At 39.9% G+C, this 22,629-nt stretch overlaps 2 protein-coding genes across 11 annotated transcripts in view; both read left to right on the top strand.

Moving 5' to 3' along the window:
* The first annotated feature begins 4,087 nt into the window (after positions 1 to 4,087).
* Positions 4,088 to 11,314, top strand: tmem154 (transmembrane protein 154). 2 transcript variants are annotated; one of them, XM_034540815.1, is made up of 9 exons: positions 4,088 to 4,351; positions 4,999 to 5,106; positions 5,968 to 6,021; positions 6,244 to 6,297; positions 6,660 to 6,839; positions 7,167 to 7,221; positions 8,473 to 8,549; positions 9,110 to 9,152; positions 10,173 to 11,314. In XM_034540815.1, the coding sequence occupies exons 1-8, from the start codon at positions 4,264 to 4,266 to the stop codon at positions 9,139 to 9,141; spliced, it is 648 nt and encodes a 215-aa protein (XP_034396706.1). In that variant the 5' UTR covers positions 4,088 to 4,263; the 3' UTR covers positions 9,142 to 9,152; positions 10,173 to 11,314. The 2 variants fall into 2 exon arrangements, with proteins under 2 accessions (XP_034396706.1, XP_034396715.1); XM_034540824.1 differs by lacking the exon at positions 4,088 to 4,351 and adding an exon at positions 4,715 to 4,895.
* Positions 11,315 to 13,043: 1,729 nt separating this feature from the next.
* Positions 13,044 to 22,629, top strand: part of fbxw7 (F-box and WD repeat domain containing 7) — a 102,114-nt gene continuing 92,528 nt past the window's right edge. For 3 of the 9 annotated variants that reach the window (XM_034540770.1, XM_034540762.1, XM_034540780.1), the window contains exon 1: positions 16,181 to 16,737. The gene's annotated coding sequence lies outside the window, so the exon portion shown is untranslated. Of the gene's footprint in view, positions 13,053 to 16,176; positions 16,747 to 22,629 lie in introns of those variants that run through there. The other 6 variants (XM_034540748.1, XM_034540740.1, XM_034540755.1 and 3 more) reach the window with 4 other exon arrangements.

Raw genomic sequence — 22,629 nt, 5'->3', positions numbered from 1 at the left:
AAAAATGATTCCGGTTTCTAACGCGTCACAAACTTAAAATGATTAAACGGTTCATTAAAGTGATTCAACGTATTATTTGGATAACTCAACAGCCAGATATATACTTATTCAAATTAAACCGTGAACTCGTTGGGATGGATGTGCTTAATTTAAATGATGGTATATATGGATGTATGACCATAATTAGATGAATAAAGTGTTTTTTTTAAACCCTGAAAATGAATGTAACTCTGCATTAATGCACGACGTAAAACCTCCTCGGTTGCTGCACCGTTATTTATTATTGTACAATTTAAGGTTATAGTTTTAAATTGGTGTTTAAAATGCACTTGGCTGGTATCATCCATGTCGCTCCACTGCAATTTGATTGGGCTGTTTTCCAAATTACTGTTGTCGTCATCGTGGTTTTCGTTATCAAAAGTGTGGAACGTTGGCTGGATTAATTTCTCCCTTTTGAATCATAAACGGATCAAACAACTTTGTATTACGTTATAAACCAAACCGCAGGTTAATAAATAAACAAATGATCAGATTGAATGTGGAGTGGTTCTCCACAACTAACTGCTTCCCTTCCCTTGTGCGTTGTTCCGAGTGGATGATGTTTCCAGGCTTTCAGTATCACAAGCATCTTTCCGAGCTCATTCGTTACCGGAAGTGAACGCAGCAGGACAACACGGTAAAAATGGGCCACCATAGTTCCTCAAGCTGACAGAGCACACAGGCAGGTGAGGCGCGAGGAAGAGGCAGGTGTTCAGTCTGATTATCACCTGTTTTAAGCTGCTTGAGAAACGTGAAACAGCCCATTATGACACATTGTAAAATGGTGTTATGTGTTGTGTTTTTTGTGTGCATGTTTTATGATAAACAAATACACACACTTTATTTGTGCAACACTTCATTTCTAAGCATGACATAGTGTTTTTGCACACTGATGAGTAAAGCACAGACGTAATGAGGCCTACACATTATTATCTCTCTACATGTGTATTGATGATACTGATCATCGTACCAGGTCAAGCTGCTGCAGCAAGGCTAGTTGAGACCAGTCAGGCTCCTGCAGCACCTCAGGCTTTGCTTGGTTCCTACGTTTAAAAGATCAGATATGAGGCAATGGAACAAGCTCTGGTTTGCTTCACGCTATCATTTAAAAAAACAACAACAAAGTAATTTTGAAAGTCTGTTGATGTTAGGCCCAACACTTGTATTTGTTGGTGGTATTGCGACACTCGTACCGTTCAGATACTTTTGTGTACTTTTATTCGTGGGGCTGTTGTTCACAGTTTTAAAATGCTTTGACTCGACAATAGCGCCTTGTGCATAAGCAAAACCTATTACAGAATTTCCCAGTTTTGAGGCCCTGACCTTAAGATGGGATGCATTGAAAGATAATTGCCCTACTTCAGTGTCACTAATGCTCTTGTGGCTGAATGGGAGAAAATCCATGCAGCCAGTTCCCAAATCGTGTGGAAAGCTTTCCAAGAAGAGTGGTGGCTATTTTGGTTGTTTGATGTAGATGTTCAACAACCACCTATTGATTTGATGTTCAAAAGTCAATATGCTTTTCGCAATAAATGTGTGTCTTCACCTTTTTGTTCAACAGGAAATTTCATGTGCGTCGTTGGTGAACTCGGATTTCTTCACAATGCCAACGGAGGAGGAACATAACACTTCCAAGGTCGGAGACGCCTGGTATTTTTCACTTCATCAATGAAATAAAATTCTTATAAAAGAAACCTTTCTGGGGAACAATGAAGTTCAGAGTTGGAGGGAGAACCTTTATATAAAAAATACCTTAGTACAAATACAACTAGTGCATTGAAAATCCTTCGTAAACACAAGTACAGACTTTTTATGAAATGGTACTTAAAGTATCAAAATAAAAAATACAAAAATGTACAAAAAAATTGTACACTATGGCAGATGCATTATTATATATGATATTATTAGATGTTAGTACTGATACTTCGGCAGGAGCTGGAGTAAGTTTCATTGATTTATTTTAATCTAAATCTTAATCTAAATCTTGTGGTCCATCTGACGTGAGATGATTAATGGATGAGGAAGTAAGAAAAAAACAATAGTACTAATTGGTGAAACTACAAATTAACTCTGAACACCTGGTTCAGTCATTAACAATGTTTTTTATTCTTCATAACATGATCTTAATTTCTGGTTATGTAAAATTGAATCTAGAATCAGTAAAAAGTACAATATTTCCCCCTTGTTGTTGTGGGGTATAGAATAACAAAGTTCATAAAATGTACATACTCAAGTAAAGTACAAATACCTCAATACTGTACTTAAGTAAAGTACTTTTCCACCACTAGAACGCCACCATCAAACTCCCAGTAATAAAACAAGTGTGTGTCCACTGACTCAGATCTTATGACGCAGTTGGATAAATATATCTCTTGAAAGAGCAACGACAGCCATGGAGACTAAAATGATTCCTTTGACACAGGCGAGAATTAATGAGCAAGAGATTCTTCAGAAAAACATCATTAACTTCCAGTTTTCCCAGAGGCAAAAGTTCTGAGGTGACGGTTATGAAATGTGAACTCACACAATGAGCTCAGCAATTACTGTCTAATATATAAATGTGTGTGTGTGATATTCAATGTTTGTGTCACAGGGCGGGTATGAGTATGACGCTCCCAACATATTATTAATTTTTGAAGAAATGTCTCGATAATTTCTGAAAGGATTTTTTGTAAAACTTTGAGATGCATGTAGATGTCCCTCTCAGAATGATGTTCAGTCTGCACAATATCAGGGGTTGGCCCGCTGAGGCTCTCTCTCTCTCTTTGCCTGCGGTGGGCGGTGCCTTCATGATTATTTATTTTTTGGGGCTGTGTCCGGCCGAGCCCCTTGTGTCACCAGAAGCACGCCCGGGAGCTCTCCTCACAGGTCTTGCTTGGTCTGGCCCCTCCCTCGGGACCCTGCCAGGAGCTATTGCCCCCTTCAGCTCCCAGGGTCACTGGAGCACACACACACACCTCCACCACCTGGCTTTTAAGGCGATAGCCCTGTTGTGATAGCCCAGGTAGGGCTACAGGATAGGCTTAGACCCAGAAGAGACCCCAAGGTAGACCAAAAACACGCTGGAGAGATTATTATTATTTGTACTTGTAGTACATACTGCAGCCGCCCTTATAAAGCATGTACTGTTGCATGCAGTATGCAATCAATTGGGACACACTACTTCCTCATAATGTGACACCTTGAACTTTGACTCTCTTGCTCATATATCTGTGGCACAGAGGATTGTGGGTCATAACAGCCAGAAAAGGATGCTGGCTTGCGTATTGCAAAATGCGATTCAGTACATCCTGGTATATTTGGCATACTGCATTTGCCATACTATGCTTTGGGACACGTGAAATCTTTTTTCTGGCATATTAAATACCCATAACCAGACTGTAACATATTGTTTTAGAAGTTATTTACTATTTTAACAGGAAAATGTTTTTTTGTTCTCGGAGCATGTCATGTCCTGGATCAATTAACCGTTAGTTAGATTTCTCTCATGTAAGAATCAGCAACTATTGCCTAATTCTTTTCAGGCTTAGCAGAACTGACAACCAGTCTTCAAAGGAAGTTGCAGACGAGGGGTTTTGTATTGATAATAATCAAGAGTTGATAGAAACCTCAAACCCCCGCCATCATGTGGGAACATCATGTACAACCTGTTTCTTCTCCGAGATGAAGAAACAAATGTAGTCTTCTCAAAGTAGGCCAACAGTCTTCATCCGTAGAGAATCATAACAGCATGACTATTATATTCAAGACCAGTTTTTTTACAACACAACAGCGACTGCCTCTCATACATACAAACAAACAAACAAACATGGAGCACATTCACAGCCGGCGAGTTATTTTAAGCAGAAGCTCAGCACCTTCACAATTCCTTCAAGAGATATACACCACCAGCTGGCCCTTTGCTGAGCTCACACACACACAAATAGTTTATTTTCCTTCCTTAAAGTTTGTTCAGCTTCCCCCTCGCTCCGTAGGGCTGCATACTGGACCGGCAGGAATGCGATTGTACTGCAGCTGAAGAGCCGTCAGACTTGTGGCGACAAGCACACAGTCGATTGCATCACATCCGAGTGAGTTATCTGAGGAGTGAGTCTGAGGGTGTGTTCGTGTGTGAGTGAGTGAGTCTCTTTTTTTTCCCCCTTTTCCGTCCTTTTAACATATTAAGTCAGATCAGGAAGTGTGATGCGGTGACAGTAGAGAAGGAAGTGGGCACACAATGGCATTATGTTTGCTCCTGGGACTAGTAGCATGAGAGGGCCCCGGATGAAGACCCCTCTGCTCCTGCTGCTGCTGGCCACTCTGACTGGAACAGGTAGATTAGTTTCTTTACCCTCACCTTCGCTTTCCTGTCTCCTCCCTGCTTTCTCTTTTTGCGCTTTAATTTCTGACTTTGTGACCGTGAGTGCAACTTCTTGATAGGGTGGATGAATTAAATAGCAATGCTTGAAGACCCAAAAGTACTTACAGTTTAAAGCACTTTTTTTGTGAAAACTATGCCACGTGTGGCAACTTAATCCCTCCTGTATTTCAAATTAAACAATGTAACGTTTTTTTTAAATCCTGGATCAGCTGAAGAATTATATTTGCACGCTGTCGTCTTAGTATTTTAAAAACTGAACTTTTGCATTTCTCTTTGGTCCTAAAGCAAAAGGGAACTTTTTTTTCTCACAAAGTGACATTGTGACAAAGCTCTGTCGGGAACTAATTGCTCAACATGTTGCAAATCTCCACCTTCTCTGTGCCGTCCAGAAGGTGCATTTTGCAACATTTTCGATCTTTGTAGCAACAGCTTGAAAACATCCTGTGTGATCCGACCGTGACAGTTTGTCAGATGTTGTTTTAGAAACCCTGCAGAAGTAACTGTCCTCATTCTCTTTGTGTTTCACTTTCAATATAAACGCTGCACATGTTTTCCTTGAATGGCGGTACCATGAATTAATGAGAGGCGTTGAATTGCAGTGATATACAACGATGGATATGATGATGCAGACACAGAAACGCAAACAACCGAAGAGGACGCCATTGTTGCAGAGACAGACGTGAATGGTGATACAGAATTATTATCAGGTGAGGCGAGAATAATAAATTCAAGAAATAATAATACACTCTGTGGTCAAAATGTAAGTGGACACTGTGGGGCTAGACCTTGTAGTAACATTGTTTCCATTTTTTAATAAGATACAATATCTTGAGATGCAGAGCAGCACTGTTGCTGATGATGATCAAACGTTTACAGATGTAAATCAAGAGCTTTCAGAGCAAAATACCTTATTAACGCTAATGTACTTTTGTTCAATGAAAAATAAACCACACACCATGGGAACATTTTTTTTTAAATTGTGGAATATAAACTCTTTTTTCGCCTTGTTTGTGGTATCCCAGGTCACATCCTGTGAAGGGGCTATGGTCAGTGGACTGAGTGGTGGTTTCCTTTTTTCTATCAGAGACAGATAGGAATACATCTTTTTTTTAATCACATACACTGATAGAAACACAGATGGTAGTTTTGTGATGAAGACTTCTGAGTTTTGTACTTCTCCTCATTCTGGTCAAAACATGAGGTTTGCTGTCTTCAATACTTTTGAACCTATCTGGTCTTGCCTACAGTCAAAATGACTGTAAAGGCTTTCTGCACGTTATGACTTGTTGTAAACTCTTTAAAAATTTTTTTTAGAGGAGTGGAAGCTCTAACAGCATATTCGTGTAAGGTAGCCAGTGGTTTTGAAATGAGACGTCAAGCAACCAGATAATGCTCACTTGTGTCTACGTACTTTTGGCCATGTGTAATAAATCTTAAAAACTCATGGGACTTACTCGTTGCTGTCATAACAATCATGTGCTTGTCTCTCTCTCTCTCTCTCTCTCTCTCTCTCTCTCTCTCTCTCTCTCTCTCTCTCTCTCTCTCTCTCTGTGTGTTTGTACAAACAGAACCATCTGATTCTGATGCCACTGCAGCCCCGGATGACTCCCTCACAGTGGACAGTAAGTCCACAACAGCTTTTAATATACACGGTGTTGTTGTCCATCTACCCTCAGGGAGGCTATAAAAGAAATGATTCATTGTTCAGTCGTTCAGAATGTAACAACGTAAAGCAATTTCATGTCACTGCTTGGCACAATGTTGTGGAGGGAAGAGAAACATCTGAGTACTCACTAACATGTTTCAGTAAAATCCTCCAATCTTTCCTCTGTGGTTGCTTTCAGTTCAGAATACCGATGAAGAAGGTCGTGGCTCAGGAGGGACCGCTCCCGGTAATGGTATGTCATGGTATAAAAAGTATTTCCGCCTCACCCTCCTTGGATGGTTCACCCCTATTGATTTTATACAGGTGGCTTTTCTTAACAAGAATTTGCACCAAAAAAAAGCTGTAAAAAGATCTGTTTTCACTTTGACAATAAAAAAGCTTTTTTTGGTGCAAATTCTTGTCAAAAAAAGCCAAATTATACTGACCATGATTTCATGTATAAAAGCAACAAAAGGGTGAAACATCCAGGGACTGGTGAAAGGCACTGTACTATTAGATAAAATGTCAGGACAAAGATAACAACCCTGCAGCAGCACACATTTATGACAGAAGTAACAGATCTAAAGACAGACAACCGTTGCCTTGCTTCTGCAGAGACCTTCGACCCGACAGCGGACGGCAATGTTACTGATCCTAGGGAGGGGTCGGGCGATTCGGAGAGTTTGAGTCCCACCATCATCCTGGTCCCTGTGGTGCTGGTGTTCATTATCATCGGCATGATAGTGTGCGGTATTTTCATCAACCGCAGGTGGAACCAAAAAGTGAGGAATCAAGGTATGTCCATCACAAGAGGGAACACTCATGGTGGCCAATGTATTTATTTTTTTATCACATCAAAAGCATTGGAAGATATCTCTGTATTTTAATTTATAACTTCAAATTTCCTGCTCAGTCATAAACATGTCAAAATGTAGCAGCATTTGAAAAATAGCACAGAAAATGTCCTATGGTTTCCTATATTGACTTACTATTGTTGAAAATAACTTGACTACTTGTCAGTGTTTGCTATTTATATAATATGAAAACTCAACTTGGCTCTTTTAAGTAAAATATGGCAATTTATCATCATGAAGATGACTGAGCCGTGTTCTCTTCTCATAGAGCTGAGAAAAGAGGATCCATATTTGGATGGGTCCAGTACAGAGAAGGTGCCAATGTAAGTATTGAGAATTAAATTTTCTTTTTTACAGCTGCTAATTTGAAAGACAATTATACATTTTAAAGAAACATTCAGGAGCCCATCTTAATGCTTTAATGCTTAGAGAGATGACACTTTTCCTGTTTGAAAAACATGACCTTTGTGTGAAAAAGGTTAGGTTTAGGTTGCATGCGCTTACTACCGTGAGAGTTAAGTTGAAGTAATGTAGGGTTAGCGATGTATCTGTCTTCACTGCTATAGAACATCAACAACATCTCAAACATTATATCTTGATACATTGAGTTCCCCAAATTACACATTCTTCCTCTCTCGCCATGTGCGTCGGTGCACGGCTATGCAGGGAGCCGAAAAGCACCTCAAATAAAGGTTGAAGATGGCCGTTGGCCTCGAGGTCTGAATGGAAGCAATTGTGAAACTGTGAAAAACAGTCTTGAACAAAACACAATAAATTCAATGAAAATAGTCGACCTAAGAACAAAGGAAGCCTGTAAAATGTAATTGGTACAGTAAGAAGGAAATGGGATTCACAAAACTCTATCACCAATAAAAAGCATCAACATTAGGTCATGGAAGGAAGTACAGTAAACATGCCACAAAAGTACAAGTAAAAAGAGTAACGCTGCTTTTAGCAACACTGTTGTGCTAACAAACCTCTGAATGCTAACAGCTAGGTTAGCAACAAACTGATTTCAGGACAACTATCAACAAAACAATTTGAATAAAAAGAGTACTTCCTCCAACAATGGCATTATGGGTTGAAGATAAAAAGATGTCGGCCATTGCTTGGTCACTAATCTGACAACATGTTGTCCGTAACAACGTCCGTTAAACTGGAGCAGTGGTTGCTAGCAACAGAACGTTCAACCGAAACCACTTGCTGGTGTCAGAAAATACATTCGAAGGCTGTTTGATCCTCAACATTTCAGTCCTGGTTGATTAAGAATTTATATTTGAGTGAATGGAATTATGCTCAGAGTTTAACAAGTGTGGAGTTTTTTTGTGCAATGGAAGAAAAACTGTAATAGGCCTACAGCATTTTCTTTCTGTGAATGTCACCACAGACACCATATTAGTAAAACTGCAAATATTCGCCAGTGGGCCATAGGCTCACACACCACTGTGTTGCCTCCTTTGGCGATTGAAAGTGACCTAACAGACATTTTAATCAATAATAATCTTCAAGATTGACACTTCAACCTTTTTTTTGTTGTGTTTTTTATTTGATGTCCATGACTTTGTACCTTCCAGGCCCATGTTTGAAGAAGACGTGCCCTCGGTGCTGGAGCTAGAAATGGAAGAGTTGGACCAATGGATGAAAAAGGATGGTAGGTATCTCTAAATAAAGTATGTAAGACATTAAAGTATAAACATCTGTCAAAAAAACAAAACAGAAGGGTGATGTTTTATGCAGAAAAGGTTGGATTCACTCTGAGGGGATCTATTGAGGAATATTATATATATTCATTATTACCCATGTCTGGAAGTTGAAAATGTATTTGTTTACACTTTTACTATCTTCAAATTTGTATTGTTTGTATGTATTTCCGTTTCCTGATAAATGTGTGTTGGGAACTCTTTTATAAGCCTAGTTATTGTTTTTATGATCTTCTCTACTGTATAATTCTTTTCTAATTGCACTATACAACATCCTTTGTGTCTGATTGCCTGCTCTGAGATGAAAGCTAGAAGAAAATGATCAAAAGTGGTAAAATGGATCCTTTTCTTACAGTAAGATTAGTTGGCGGAGTTTATCCAGCAGAGGTCACTGTTACTCTAATTGTTGTCATTTTATGCCAAAGTCATTTTTTGTCAACAGAGTATTTTAAAGTGTGATGATTTAGTGACTATTTGAGTAACCTCATGTTCATTTGTTTGTTTGTTCTAGTTGAACCTGCAGAGGACTCTATACACGCATGAATATATTTATGGTGAGTACAATTTTCACTTCCCTTAGTTTATGAAGACATACAGATTTTATATAGTTTCATGTCATCATGATCAATAAGCATGTTCTCATCTTCAACTTGTAAAAGTATCTCTAAATTATCACCTTTAGTCATAATGTGCCTTAAAATGTTTGATGCCTTTGAATTTATCAGCTCTAAAATATTGTTTTTAGATATCAAAACAAATGTAAATGCATAAAATAGTGCGTATGTATATATTAGCTTTAGTTAATATTTTCTTTTCCGTAAACCTTAAGAGGTTATTTGTTATTGTTGATGACTAGTCAGTAGCAATGTGTCACAGCAAGGGTAATTATTTATTGAGCAACGTTCCTGCAGGTGTGAATACGCCTGCTTCTTTATTATGAATACACTCAAAACAATAATGCAACATATTGCAGATCAACAGTCGTGTTGGACTGTTTCCCAAACGTTTGCTGTTTCCTGGCAGCCCGTGTTTGTTTTGATGCACCAGCTGGTTTCAGAATAGCTAAAATGAACTGTGACCCTTTCGTCACTGCACACTGGTAGCGTTTGAACACCTGCTAGTCATTACGCCAGGTATGTATTGAAGTGTGCGATAGTGTCCTTACTGGAAGCGCTAGGGAAGGCGGGGTCAAGGTCCACTTCAGCATAAAAGATGTTGACTAACATAATTTACACACAGCTTTTTTTCTGAGGATTTTATTTCTAAAGCTGTGCAAAGGTTAGAGGGTACTTTCATTCAATGTGGCGGCCCTCTGTACACGTTAGGTTACACAAGAGAGGTCAGAACAACAGTATGTTGCTGCTGCAGCGTGGAACCGCAGCAGCTCTTCTGCCCTCTTTTTCAGGGCTGTTAAAAAGAAGAAAAAAAATCTTCAAACCAAATCAACAAAATAGCTCTAATCGAGTTGAAGGTCAGAAAAGAAAATGGCCTCAGGCCACCAGCGTTGAGATATTATTTAGCAGTAACCTCTCTGATTCTAACATTGTCACCTCTCTCTCTTTCGATTTCTGCAGGTGAACAAAGGACGCTCTCCAGGCGCGCAAGAACACACAGTCCACAATGTTCTGACCTTTTCTACAAAAAAAGGACTTAAAGGACACTAGCAAACATCATTTTTATTTTTGAAGAAAAAATGAATTCTTAAAACAACATTGTCACATGTTATTCACCCTGAAAGTTTTCAGTGGACAACAATTGGACTTAAACTTGTTAAATAGTGTCTCTTTGATCAGTGTTGTGCCTTTCATGTGTTGCTTCATTGCATTACATTACATTTATTACGCTTTAATCCAAAGCTACTGACAATAAGTGCATTCAACTATGTGGCTATAACTCCAAAAAGCTATGACATTGATTTCAAATGTGGATCTACTTCAAGTGCTACATTTAGAGACAATAACAGATGGAAAAATATTGTATTGTATTTCATTTGCCAAGGTGTAGTCTGAACAAAAGAGTTTGTACGGTAATCTCTGCCAAAATCAAAGAAACAGCGGGAGAAGTAATTAGATTGAACTTTTAAAAAAGCCCTGTGCTTCCCTTTTCTTCAAATTCATGCTGTTAAAATGAGGCTGTGGTCACCACAGATATGACCGCTCATAGTTTCTGCTGATGGCTTCTCTTCAGCTCAATGCCTCATTGTTGTATTACACTGTGTGACTCCCTCCAGCTGCAGGTTTTAATGGGGAAATATCCTGCTGAAGATTGCAGGCATGCATGACAGAGAAGGCCACTCCTTTGCATGCCTGTGCCGAGCTGGTTAGGACTTCACTTTAAGTGTGAAAGCAGTTGCACTCATTTCTAAGTCTTTTGATGAATTATTACCGTTGCTGAAGCGGCTTTTAAAAAGCAGCTACTGATAAGATTTTCATCTCACCGTACAGTAGATAATAACTCTCTGACTGAATACTTTATGTCTACAGATGCTGTTGTGTTTCCGGTTTGGGCTTTAAATGTGTTGAATCTAAGCAGTCATGACACATGAGAGTGTCAGTCAGTATTTTTGCATTATCTTGCACAGTAAATATGAGAATACAGTAAACCAAAAGATATTATTTTCAAGGAATGCCTTTTGTAAATATTTCATATGAGGCTGTTTGTTGTCTTGTTGTTTTGCTTTGAACACAATTTAATTAAATAAACTCTCTTGATAAAATCACGATGCCAGCGTGGCTCAGGGGATGGAAACGTTGCTTTTGCTTTTCAAATATCTCCACAACGAATGGATTGATCGCCATCAAATTTAGTACATGCATTCATGGTCCCCAGAGGATGAATCCTACTGACATTGGTGCCCCCCCCCCCCCCACCACCACACACACACACACACACACACACGCACACAACTTTTCATCTGGCGTCTCCACAAGGTTGACATTTGTGGTTTTGAGTTAAATGCCTTGACAAGAACTTAAATACACACATTCACATTATATAAAAGTTGTATATTGTGAAAGTTTGGTGAACTCCATCTCAATGTATTACTTTGCGTCATGAGCAAATACCTGCAGAATTAAGCTTGAGCTTTCCTTGGTGCTATTTAGCATTGTTTCCAGGCTAAGATTAAGAACCTGCCAAACATTTCACCTGCTACACATCCACATCGTACTCTTGCTATTGTGAGCATGTTAGCATGTTGACGTTTTCACTCAAAGCACCACTAAATAGCTGCGAGCAGTCTTGTCTTGTTTAACGTGTAAGATGAATGGCATATTCCATCCAGGCACACGTGATAGCTGCTTCCCGTTTTCAACTACATTAAATATAAAACGGCGTGTTTAAAGGGCCTCACATCTGCCCTGTATGTGTTGCTGTCACAGTACCGCTCTCGACTATAAATCCACTGATGAGCTCTGTATGTGTGACGGAATTCAAACCAGTGGAAGGTCTGAAGGTCTGAAGGGGTAAGGGCAGACAATCCATGCAAACCAATGAATACAAATGAGTCTCTCTCTCTCTCTCTCTCTCTCTCTCGTTAATATTTCCAGACAGCAGTTCTGTCTCCCACCTCACAGCGTCTGCATTGCCAGTGCTGTCTGGCTGCTGACTAAACGTTGGCATTTTTCATAATCGTCAAATAACGCGTATGAGGAAGTACTGAGTTACTGTTTACACAGGTACCTCAAGCCTGCTGCCTTTTGTCTGGAGGTCACTTAAGTGTGGGGTGTCATAGCTAAAGGATTGTCTAGTAATGTTTTTATCAACTCGAAAGAAAGATATATTTCACATTTTAGAAAAACGCACTCCATAATAATAATAATAATAATAATGCATTATATTTGTAAGGCACTCTTCATCCAAGAATCTCACATTCTTCTATCTTTTCACACCTTGATTGCTGCATCAGCCTCTGGTCTTAAGAAAAGGACTATTGAGGTTACAGACCTCCGCTGCCAAGGTCTTTTTAATCAGAGCTGTGTGATCACATTACACCTGTTATTCCCTCTTCATACTGGCTCCCAGAAATGTATTTTATGATGTTATTAATGATATTTAAAGAGGCACTCCAGTGAGTTCTAGTTGTGTGTCGTGCTACTACTCGGCCTGTGAAAACAGTTTGATTCTGTGGCTTCGGAGTAGCTCTGTCAAAAGTACTGCTTTTTGACATCACCCATCACTTGGAGACGGAAATCTTGTAACATTTTGAAAGACGACGGGGATGTTCACTGTTTACCTGCTTTTAGGGCCACTCAAGGTGTTTATTTCTGACCTTTTACGATGCGTAGCTTGAGATCTTCGGGCAGAGGTCTTTTGTTTGTTCCAGACTTAAAACGGGTCAGAGTCGTTGCAGTTGAAACCCAGAGGCTGTGAGATGACCTGAATGAGGAAAAAAGGGGTTTCCTCACTTCTGTTATGTTTGTATGTAGGATTTGTTTTGTAATATTTCATCCTGGGTGAGTGTTAATGCTTTTTTTGTGCTCTAAGTATTTCACCATCTTTTATTTAACCCAACTAAGTATGTCACCATCTTTTATTAAATCTAACTAAGTATTTCACCATCTTTTATTTAACCTAACTAAGTATTTCACCATCTTTTATTAATCAAACAATTGGTCAATTAATTGAGAAAATACTGATAAAGGAGTGCTCGTTAAATACTCATACTCAGCTCATGAATATAATGTTACCTCATAGATAATGTACATTAGATGTTCTACAGCAGCACGGGGAAGGTTTTTTGAAGTGCACGTGCAACGTGACTTTTAAACAGCATTGTTCCCACTGTGCCAGATTCTGCCCTGACTGGTTTTATAGGCAAATAAAACAGAAATGCCTCTAATATGACTGTGTCAAACAATACGCACATAGTCTCAAACCAGGTACGATATATATTTCCTGGTGTATGTGACAAAAGGTATGTTTATAACTTTGATTGAAGTCATGTCTTTAACAGTGAACAGAAATGGGATGTAATCCTCCAGAGGTTCATAACATCATATTTTCAGTGACCGTCAGATCTGAATTTACTTGTCGACTGAATCACATTCTGCCCAGCAGGCACAGTGGCTGCTTGTCACACTCTATCAGTCCCATTTCACAGCTGTGTTTGTTTGCTTTCAAGAGCTGTGATGTTACAGAGCATCGTCCGTCTGTCGCAATCATCGCATTCAGTCGTCATTCTTGGGTAATCTTTGAGTGGAAAACACAGCGTACACCAGGGAGTGCGTGGGTGTGTGAGTGTGTGTGTGTGTGTGTGCGTGTGTGTGAGAGAAAGAGAGCGAGCGAGCGTGTTTGTGTCATTATAGGGGACTTACTTCACAATAGCTTTGAGTTTGGTCCTTTTGTAGAGTCGTGATGAGCAGTTTACAGCGTGTGAAACTTTCCTCGGCCTCTTATGAAAGACTGCCTGTTGCACCATTTGGAAAACATGTGATAAGACACGCCAACCAGGGCTGAAGCTGAGCACACCGGGGTCATGCCCTCTGTACTGTTTTCCCAGGAAGTTTGGGAATCTGAGGCACATACTTTACATTATGGTAATTTTAAATGGTTGAGACTTTGTTTTAGACTTGGACATTCACAAAAATCTGAATAAATAATAACAATTAAACCATGTTATTATTATTATATGGTTGTTTTTTTTTAGGAGGGGAAAAAGCTCCTAGAAATTTGCTTTAAGACCACTGGTTGCCAGTCTGGGGGCCGGGTACCCTCAGGTAGTCTCAAGACAAATGTGAGGGGGTCACCAAACACTTACTATTTATACACTATTGTATATTTGCAGTATATACATATGAAATCACTCTCTAGATGACTTTATTTTAAGAGGTCACTGTTTGGACGATAGGGAAACTGTTTACATGACATTGTACACAGTTTCATGAGATAAACATAGTATGTCATCTGCAGTTTGTATGTGGATACAATCTCTTTTTTAAAGTCTCTGACACAAACACAGACAACACACACGATTATCAAGTATTTGAGTGTTTAGTGTCACTGACAAAAGGCCTTAAACAGCACATAGAGAGATGACACCAATGAAAATCTCAGACTTTAAGTTCAGATTTTAGAGAGTCCACTTTCAGGAGCAATTTTCATAAAAGCACACAGCTAGAGAGTATTTAGTGGCAAAGTGAGGATTTTTACAGTCGTTCTTTGTATCCCAGGGTCTGTGTTTCGGTCTTCGTTGACTAGATGCCAGTCTCAATTCCACACTTCTCAGGAATCACATGTTTGGTGCTTAGTGATATCTCAGGGTTTCAGACTCTCCCTGGAGGATCCAGATACAGGGCATGACAATTACCGTGAGCCAAAGCTAACCATGACTGGCACAGCAGGGCTAACCTAAGCAGCTGCAGCAGCAGTAGTGGTCTAATCCATTATACATTTTTAAAGCTTTATTTTTGGCCTGAGTAAATGTGGCGCAACAAAAAATTAAGTCTACATTTTCAGCGTGATTTCTGAAATGATGCACATTTTGATCTACCTCCCATATACAAAATATTTCTTATCTTCGACTTTCCTTCAGAATAAGTAAGGTTTTGTGCACAATTTTAGTAATCCACCATTAAAGGTATTTTATTTGCTCAATCTTGATGCTTTGCTTACGATGAATTCATGGTGGCTTAATAGAGAATTTGCATCTGTTTGTGAAGCTATTGCATATGGTCTGTTTTATTCTCTAAAAAGACTTATGGGCTTTGAAGTCATTAATAATTTGAACCACAGAATATAATAAGTGGTCTAGATAACACTGATTAAAGTTGCACTAATTGGCATTTAAAATACACAAATCCTCTTGGAAATTATTTTGGATTGAATTAACTGAAGATAATAACTGGAATAACAAAGGGGTCATTAACATATACATTCTGCATATACAATAATGCTTGAGAAACGCATACAAAATCCAGCTTGACATGTTTACCCTCACTAATGTTTTTATTTAGGCTTTATTTATATTCATGTCCATCAGTGAACTTTTAACTCCGTACTGTCCAAAAAGGCCTCTCAGATCTGCTGGCTTAGTCCTGCAAGCTGTTCAAGAGTCCAGGTTAATTTCAAAGGCTTATCAAGCGTTTGCTGCACTGCTTTGGAACAGTCTTCCAGTTAGTAGTCGCTTGTTTCAGCTTTTGAGTGATTTATTAGTACATTTCATCCAGTCTTTTGACTGTCTGCTTGTATTTTGCTGTTCTGGAATTTTTTTCATTTTTAATTTGTGATTGTTTTTTTCCTTCTTTTTATGCTGTTTATGGAAATCCCTTTGTACAAATACTTAAAAAAAAAAATTATTATTATTATTATTATTTATATTATTAATTGAAAATAGAGACATACATACGTGTGTTTATTTATTTAGTTTATATTTAATGTTCCCTTCTATCAAAGGTTAGGTATGTTATCATTAATTTGACATATATGTCATTACACATATAATTAACCTGTTTCCAAGTCCATTTGCGGGTATCTGAAAGGTTAACCGTATTATTCCTTTATTTTAAATGTAAAAACAAACAAACACTCGAGCGTTCCCCCTCACACGGACGTCTCCCAGGGAGTAGACCGTTACATCACATTCAAGCGCCCGCGACCAAACAAAAACGTGGCGTCATCACGTCGCGACAGCCATTCTCTCCAGTCGGCGGAGAGTCAGGAGACGAACAAACCTGGCGGTTGTCGAAGAGCCCGTGAGCGGCTAAATCACTCGCAACCGACACGCTGTTAGGTCTCGGTGGACGCGCGCCCCCTCCTCTTGCAATGGTCGGACGCCTTCCAGCGTCGCCCAGTGAAACAACGGAGCCAGTGGGTCGAGCAACAGTCAGTTTTGACACGGCGGCTAACGTCAGCGGTGTTTCACCAGCCAGCTAACGTTACACGAACTTGGGGTCTGTGGAGGCTAGTTAGCTCCTCCAGCTAGCGTGCTAGCTCCTGTTCGTCGGGTAACACTTTGACGTGCTGCTGCTGCTGGAAAACCGAGACGCGAAAGAACGAGCGTCGCCACCTCACCGGAGCCCCGTCGCGTTAGCGTCACCGAGCTCCAACGGGGATATATATTTCTGTTTTGGATACACAGCCAAAAGGAGTATCACCGGAGAGGCCTGCTTGCTGTCTTTTGTTCGCCTCCACACTTCTGAGGTAAACACGGTGTGTATGATTACAAAGTGCAGAACGCCAATAAGTAATAATAATAACGGGGACACGGAGCGGTGGGCCCGAGCGTTAGCCCCCCTCGCCGAGTGGCTCGGTCGGGGGAGTCGGGTTAGCGGCGCTCACGCTCGCCGTCTGAACGCACTTCTGTTGATGTGGGAGAGCTGGTTGACGACTTGAGAGAAGTTATCGGTGTCGGATCCGGCTCTCCTCCGTGGGTCGCACCGTTCTTTTAAACAATCGGACCGAGTTTGGCACTTGTCTTTCGGCTACAACTAGAACTAAAACTTTTTTGGGCTTTTGAACGAGCCGCACAAACTTGAGTCAGAAGCTGCAAAGTGCGAGGAGGTGAATCCGCGTGCAACATGAGCACAAACTTTAGGTGCAATTTGGGTGCTGGGCGGTCGAGTGTTCTTTTTATGCTTTTTATGCTCGCAGACCACATGCGCGGTCAACATCTACCTTACTTGCAACATAACTTTTATTTGTAGCTAAATCCAGATGTGCTCGTGGGCACACTGATGAGAGCAGTTTGTTCAGAGATATGGGGTGCTAAAGTTTAGGATCCCTTGTAGATTGTTCTGTTTTCGCAATGCACAGGAAACCAATTTTACTCTAGATGGGTGCATCTTTTGACGTAATAGTTTGACTGATTGTAAGAAAGGTCGAACAATCTTTTCCCCCGTCTAGTTGCCACTTTATTAGGTACTCCGAGCTCAAACTAATCAGGTCTGCAACATCAGCCCTCAAATAAATCATACCCTCATCGAGGTTATGCTATTCAGTCTAGGTTGAATTGGTTTGAGAGATGTTTATTTGTCATTTTGTAAACTGTAGTTTGCTGATCCTTTGAATTGCATAATGTTCTACTCTGAGTGGTGTTCATTACATTTAGTCTGTTTATTGAAGTATGTTGAAATATAATAGGAACCCTAGTATTATAGTTGTGAGTCTCATTGGATGCCATTTGTGATGTGGAAAATGGACCACAGAGAGACCTGGTTATTTATGTCACTGTATAGGATTCTAATATTATCAAAGTTTATGATCATCTGCAGCAGTACAGCCCTGTCTTTGACTTCTTGGCATCCAGAAGATCTGTAATTTATATACTGACCGAGTGAACTCAGCCTTTGAGGATGAACTCAGTTTGATTTCTTGCTGCTTTTTCAATTTTAGTCTCCAGTATAATCTTCTGTAGTGGAAGAAGAACAAAAGAATGTCAACACAATTCATTGTCTGCTTACTGGTGTCAGACTTTTACTTGTATGTAGACCATCATTATGCATTTTGTGTGCTCAGTTTTTGGTTTTCTTGAATTACTTTCATCCTACACGTGACAGAAAGTTGAGAAACTTTGATACAGTGTTTATGTGCCACGGTGTCCTGGTTTCCATCGAAGGAATCCAGGTGGCAAATTCAGGTTTTTCAAAACGGGGATAACATTTTATCAAGGTACCTGATAACAAGATATATTTACATGTGCTACACATAACCAGGATAGTGCCAGAGTACACTCTCTTTCAAACTTAGTTTGACCCCATTGCTTCACATCTATGGTTAGAGAAATCTGTGGGTGTGTATATTCACACAGACTCAAGTCTGGAACTGTTACCACACACACTACTGCTAAACAATAGAAATTACATAAACACCAAATAGATTTTCAGTTTAATTTATCTCCACACCCCGATCCTCTCTAGGTGAACCGTATGGTGTCTTTCTCTCGTGCTGTTTTCCGAATCTGTATGTCAGTTAAGTTTGATTCATACAACACTAACATTGAGATGATTTACCATCCGTAATAGGAAAGGCATTTCACAAAAGTTGTGTTCAACTGTTGTTAAACCAAGGTCATGAGGGGGGTTGTGAAGTCGGGTCAAATGACACTCATTGACACAGTTAATACAGGTTTAACCTACTACTACACTGTTACTTTTGAAAGAGGATGTAGACAAGTGGCTCTTATTTCCTCTTCAGGAGAATACAGCTGCCTCTCCACCCTACCCTACCTGCCAGTTACCCGCCATCCCCTGACCTCTCAGGTCTGAGCATGTCCTTCATGAGACGAGTAGAATAAGGCACACATCTATCTCTGTCACCACAGGGGATTTGAGATGCGACACAAATAGCATATTCAAATGTGTAAGTTGACCTGATCAGTATGAAAGCTTTGATGAGGAAATAAGGAAATGAAAGAAGGATATTCAATACTTTTGTATTTGGATCAGTGTTTTTAAGGACCGTGTCAAAGAAGAGTCATGTTGACTCCACATCCTCGGGGTAAGAAATGGAAACATTGTTTTCTCTCCCGGGGATTACAAAAGTGGAGCTGCAAAGGTGCTTTTCTTTTTGCACAATATCCATGTGATTCCCAGAGCCTAACTACAGAATCCAACTTGTTACAGGCAGTCGTTAGACTGAATAGATACTTTATTGTTTACTTGTCAAATTAGATCAAGTAATAGGCTTTTCCTTAATGTATCAATTTTAACAACCTTCCGTATATATGTTAAGAACCATAGCATGAAGTACACATTTCTCTGACTCACTGTCAACAAAAGAGGAACACACAAAGCCCAGAGGTAGGATTCATTTCAGTGCTGTTATATTGGTCTTTGTAAGAGTCATCTTTTTTCTAGCTAACAACATTTTCATTTTTCCCTCTAATAATAACAATCTAGCTTATTGTTGTCAAAAAAAATAAAAAAATATCAAGGTCTCGTCATATGTTGAGTAACTTATTTTGTTCAAGGCCTCGTCATATGTTGACTAACTTATTTTGTACTGAGCCAGGTATGTCCTTAAAAGAGATTATCCATTGACGAGGGTGGGGACTTTGTGCTGTTGATTTGTTGTCAAATTTTGATAGTTGAATAATTTCTTGCCTCGTACACTCTTGGTCTGGTCATGGTCTAGTAATTGATAATTTTGATCCCAGTGTGATGAATGGACGAGGCCTTGATTTTATTTATTTTTTACTACTCACCAAGAGTCAAAATGCCCTCTGTGTATCCCTTCGAAAGAGCATGAGCAAGTATTGAATCCTCGGTTGAGGCGATTATAAAGTTGTAGTGGTGATGTGATGAACCATTTTTTTTCTTTCTTCTGTCTGATTGCTGCTGCGAGGCCTTGGCGAGTGAGAGACGAGGGGGTATCCTTGACTTTGTTTGCGGAAAGCTTCACATTCCCACACTCCTAACTGTTGCTGCGTAACTGACCCCAGGGCCTTCCTCAAACCATTCTCATATGGACAGTGAGATTTCCTGGCTTTGAAGCTTATATTGACAAAACATGAAGGGGGTATGAGTCGGATTGGTTATTAAGGATGTCTATAGATGGGAAGTGTGGTATACATTCCTGCAGCCAAGACTGATCTTAGTAGCTTCATGCGGAACTTTTTATGATGCTTAAGTGAGACTAATGTTTGCTGATAATCACTCCTGGGATAATAAGATATTTCCTGTAGGCAACCACTCAACCCTCTGAATTTTAACGCAGTTATGAAACTGATCATATACTCTTGGGTTATTGAGCAAAGCTGCAACTGCATGTAAAGTTTTTTCGATGTGTTGCAGATGTTTTTCTCCTTCTTTGTAATGCCCAATGTGCTTTGTAATGCCCAATGTGCTTTGTACTGCGCCCCTCGTCACTGCTATCTTTGGTGGAGGCCCGAAGGAGGCCGCGGGCGGATTTGTCCTTTTCCTTTCGAACTCGGGAGTAAGAGGAGGTGGTGTCAGTGTAGACGTTTCCATTTTCTGCCATACATTGGGAATACCCTCAAGTCAACAAGGATGGCAAGGGCCATCTGGCCGATGGTCTTAGGTGAAGTAGAAAAGACCAGGAGGATGAGGAGCGTCTTGTGTCGAGTGCTTTATTAAAGCAACAAGTGCAGTCAGGTTATAATGGGAAGTCCTTCAGGGACCCAAAACACTGTTACGGGAAAGGGGCATTTGTATAATGAGGGAATCAGGACATCCACGGGATTGGGGCAATTGATGATGGTAGCAGCTTGATGGGAAGAAATGCTGGAGGACTTCCTCCTGGTACTTTCACATGAGGCTTGAGAGAGTACGCGCTTGGGTTGGGAATGTTTTAGCTGCAGAGTTTGCATTTAGAGGAGAGACTGAAAGTTGGTAGTGTCATTTGAGTCGGTCTCGTTAACCGTGCCAATTTCTTTTATTTCGCTTTAATTTATTCAGGCAATCATATTGACTGATGATTTGAGGGGGGGGATTCACAAAAATATGTAAAGTGTGTGTGTGGACGACATATTAAAAAAGTTAGTAAACAAGGGAAAAAAGAAGGAAATAAAATATTAAGAGAAGCAAAAAATATTAGAGCAGGCAAGACAAAAGTCCAGCCATCTGTGCGTGTGTGGCAGAGGTAGTTGAGAGAAAGTGGGATCAAGGATAGAGGAAATTAAAGTGTTTTTCTATTGGGAGGTCCAAGCCACCTTGAAGAGAGTGGAATCTCCAGGAAATCTCCAAGAAACCCATCAAGTAGGACTTTAAAGCAACAATGGAAAAGGTTATGCTGCACCCAGGTCAGATGTTATATTGTGGCAGACACTGTCGGCTTTTTAACCCGCTGTGAAGGAACTCCTGATTGCTGTGTCCAAAATAACTTCTTTGTTGACAAGTTCACACTAAATCTTAAATAGTAAACACTAGTTTACTAGTGAGCACTAAATTCAGATTTTGGATGCTTATTAATCATCATTTGGTGGCATCACTGACTAATACTACTACTTTGTTAGTTCTATATGCGCATTTTTGAGGTAACAATTTAGAACATGGATTTCACTTTTGGACCCTCAAATATAATGGTTGATAGTAAATATAGTGCACTATATAGTGGTGGTAATAGTCAGTTTTGTTTTTGTTCGGGGTTGACACCCCATGAAGTAGCAATTGTGAGCCACATGAATGTGCTCAACCTCAACTGGAGTTGTGGGAGAAAAAATGAGTAACATTAGGTACATATTGTTATCATATGCAGTCTCTTGTGTTATCTTTTGAAATACAATGTGAGTTAGTTTGTAGGTATCATTTAATAGCTATTGCACAGACAGCTGTGAGGGTAAAATATTGGAGCATCATAAGAGAACCCCCTGGTTTGAGGTTGAATCCTGGAGGAAAACTGACATTTGAAAATAATATGGAGGGTGAACCTGTGTAGACGCATTCATTTAAGTTAAGCTTTAGGCACACCTTTGGCCTTAATCAGGTTTTATGTAAAGTTGTTGGGGCCATAATAGAAGTTCATAGTGTTTTTAAGATACATTTGAGACCTATCTTAAAACTTAAAATCACATTCAGACATTATTTCCCTACAACTTCTAATTTATTCACTTCTCATGCCCTACTATTCTTGTAGTTCAGTAGTGCGTTTTATTGCATGTTTCCACTGTCTACACTGCTGTCAGCAGTCATGTGATGTACCTTCTGGTCTTCGCTCCCTTAATGTGCTAATGAGTTGTCAGGGTTAACTAGAGATGTAAAGACAGCCGAGAGTGGGCGGGTTCTGCAGTTGTGAATCGCCCTCTGCTCTGTATCTGTGAGGCACAAGGAGCACGTTAATAATTCAGTGCTGTGCCATGTAGCCCAGTTGGTTAATGAACACGGAGAGCAATCTCCCAGGCATATTGTTTTGATGTGGGCTATACTGTGAACGCTGTGTGACATTGTGGTCGGGGGGACGAGCGAGAAGAAGTCGTAGATTGGGACATACCAATTCAAAAGTGGATATATTATAGTTTAAAATTATGCTGTGGCAGACTATTCTTTAGGCTCTTAAAGATTAGTTAAAATAGGAGAATGGGGGAGTGTCCCTTTTCATCCTTTCCATGGAGGTGACACCTTCTTTGTCTCTTGGTGC

The sequence above is a fragment of the Cyclopterus lumpus genome, chromosome 1, assembly GCF_009769545.1.
Source record: "Cyclopterus lumpus isolate fCycLum1 chromosome 1, fCycLum1.pri, whole genome shotgun sequence".
NCBI classification, from domain to species: Eukaryota; Metazoa; Chordata; class Actinopteri; order Perciformes; family Cyclopteridae; genus Cyclopterus; species Cyclopterus lumpus.
The sequence above is the reverse complement of the archived record's forward strand: the minus strand, read 5'-3'. Positions and strand labels throughout refer to the sequence as shown.

Excerpts from the sequence above, each read along its gene's own strand:
- tmem154 (XM_034540815.1), top strand. The coding sequence starts at position 4,264 with ATGTTTGCTCCTGGGACTAGTAGCATGAGAGGGCCCCGGATGAAGACC. Across the intron at positions 4,352-4,998 it reads GGCCACTCTGACTGGAACAG|TGATATACAACGATGGATAT; the intron begins GTAGATTAGTTT and ends GTTGAATTGCAG. Across the intron at positions 6,840-7,166 it reads CCAAAAAGTGAGGAATCAAG|AGCTGAGAAAAGAGGATCCA; the intron begins GTATGTCCATCA and ends CTCTTCTCATAG.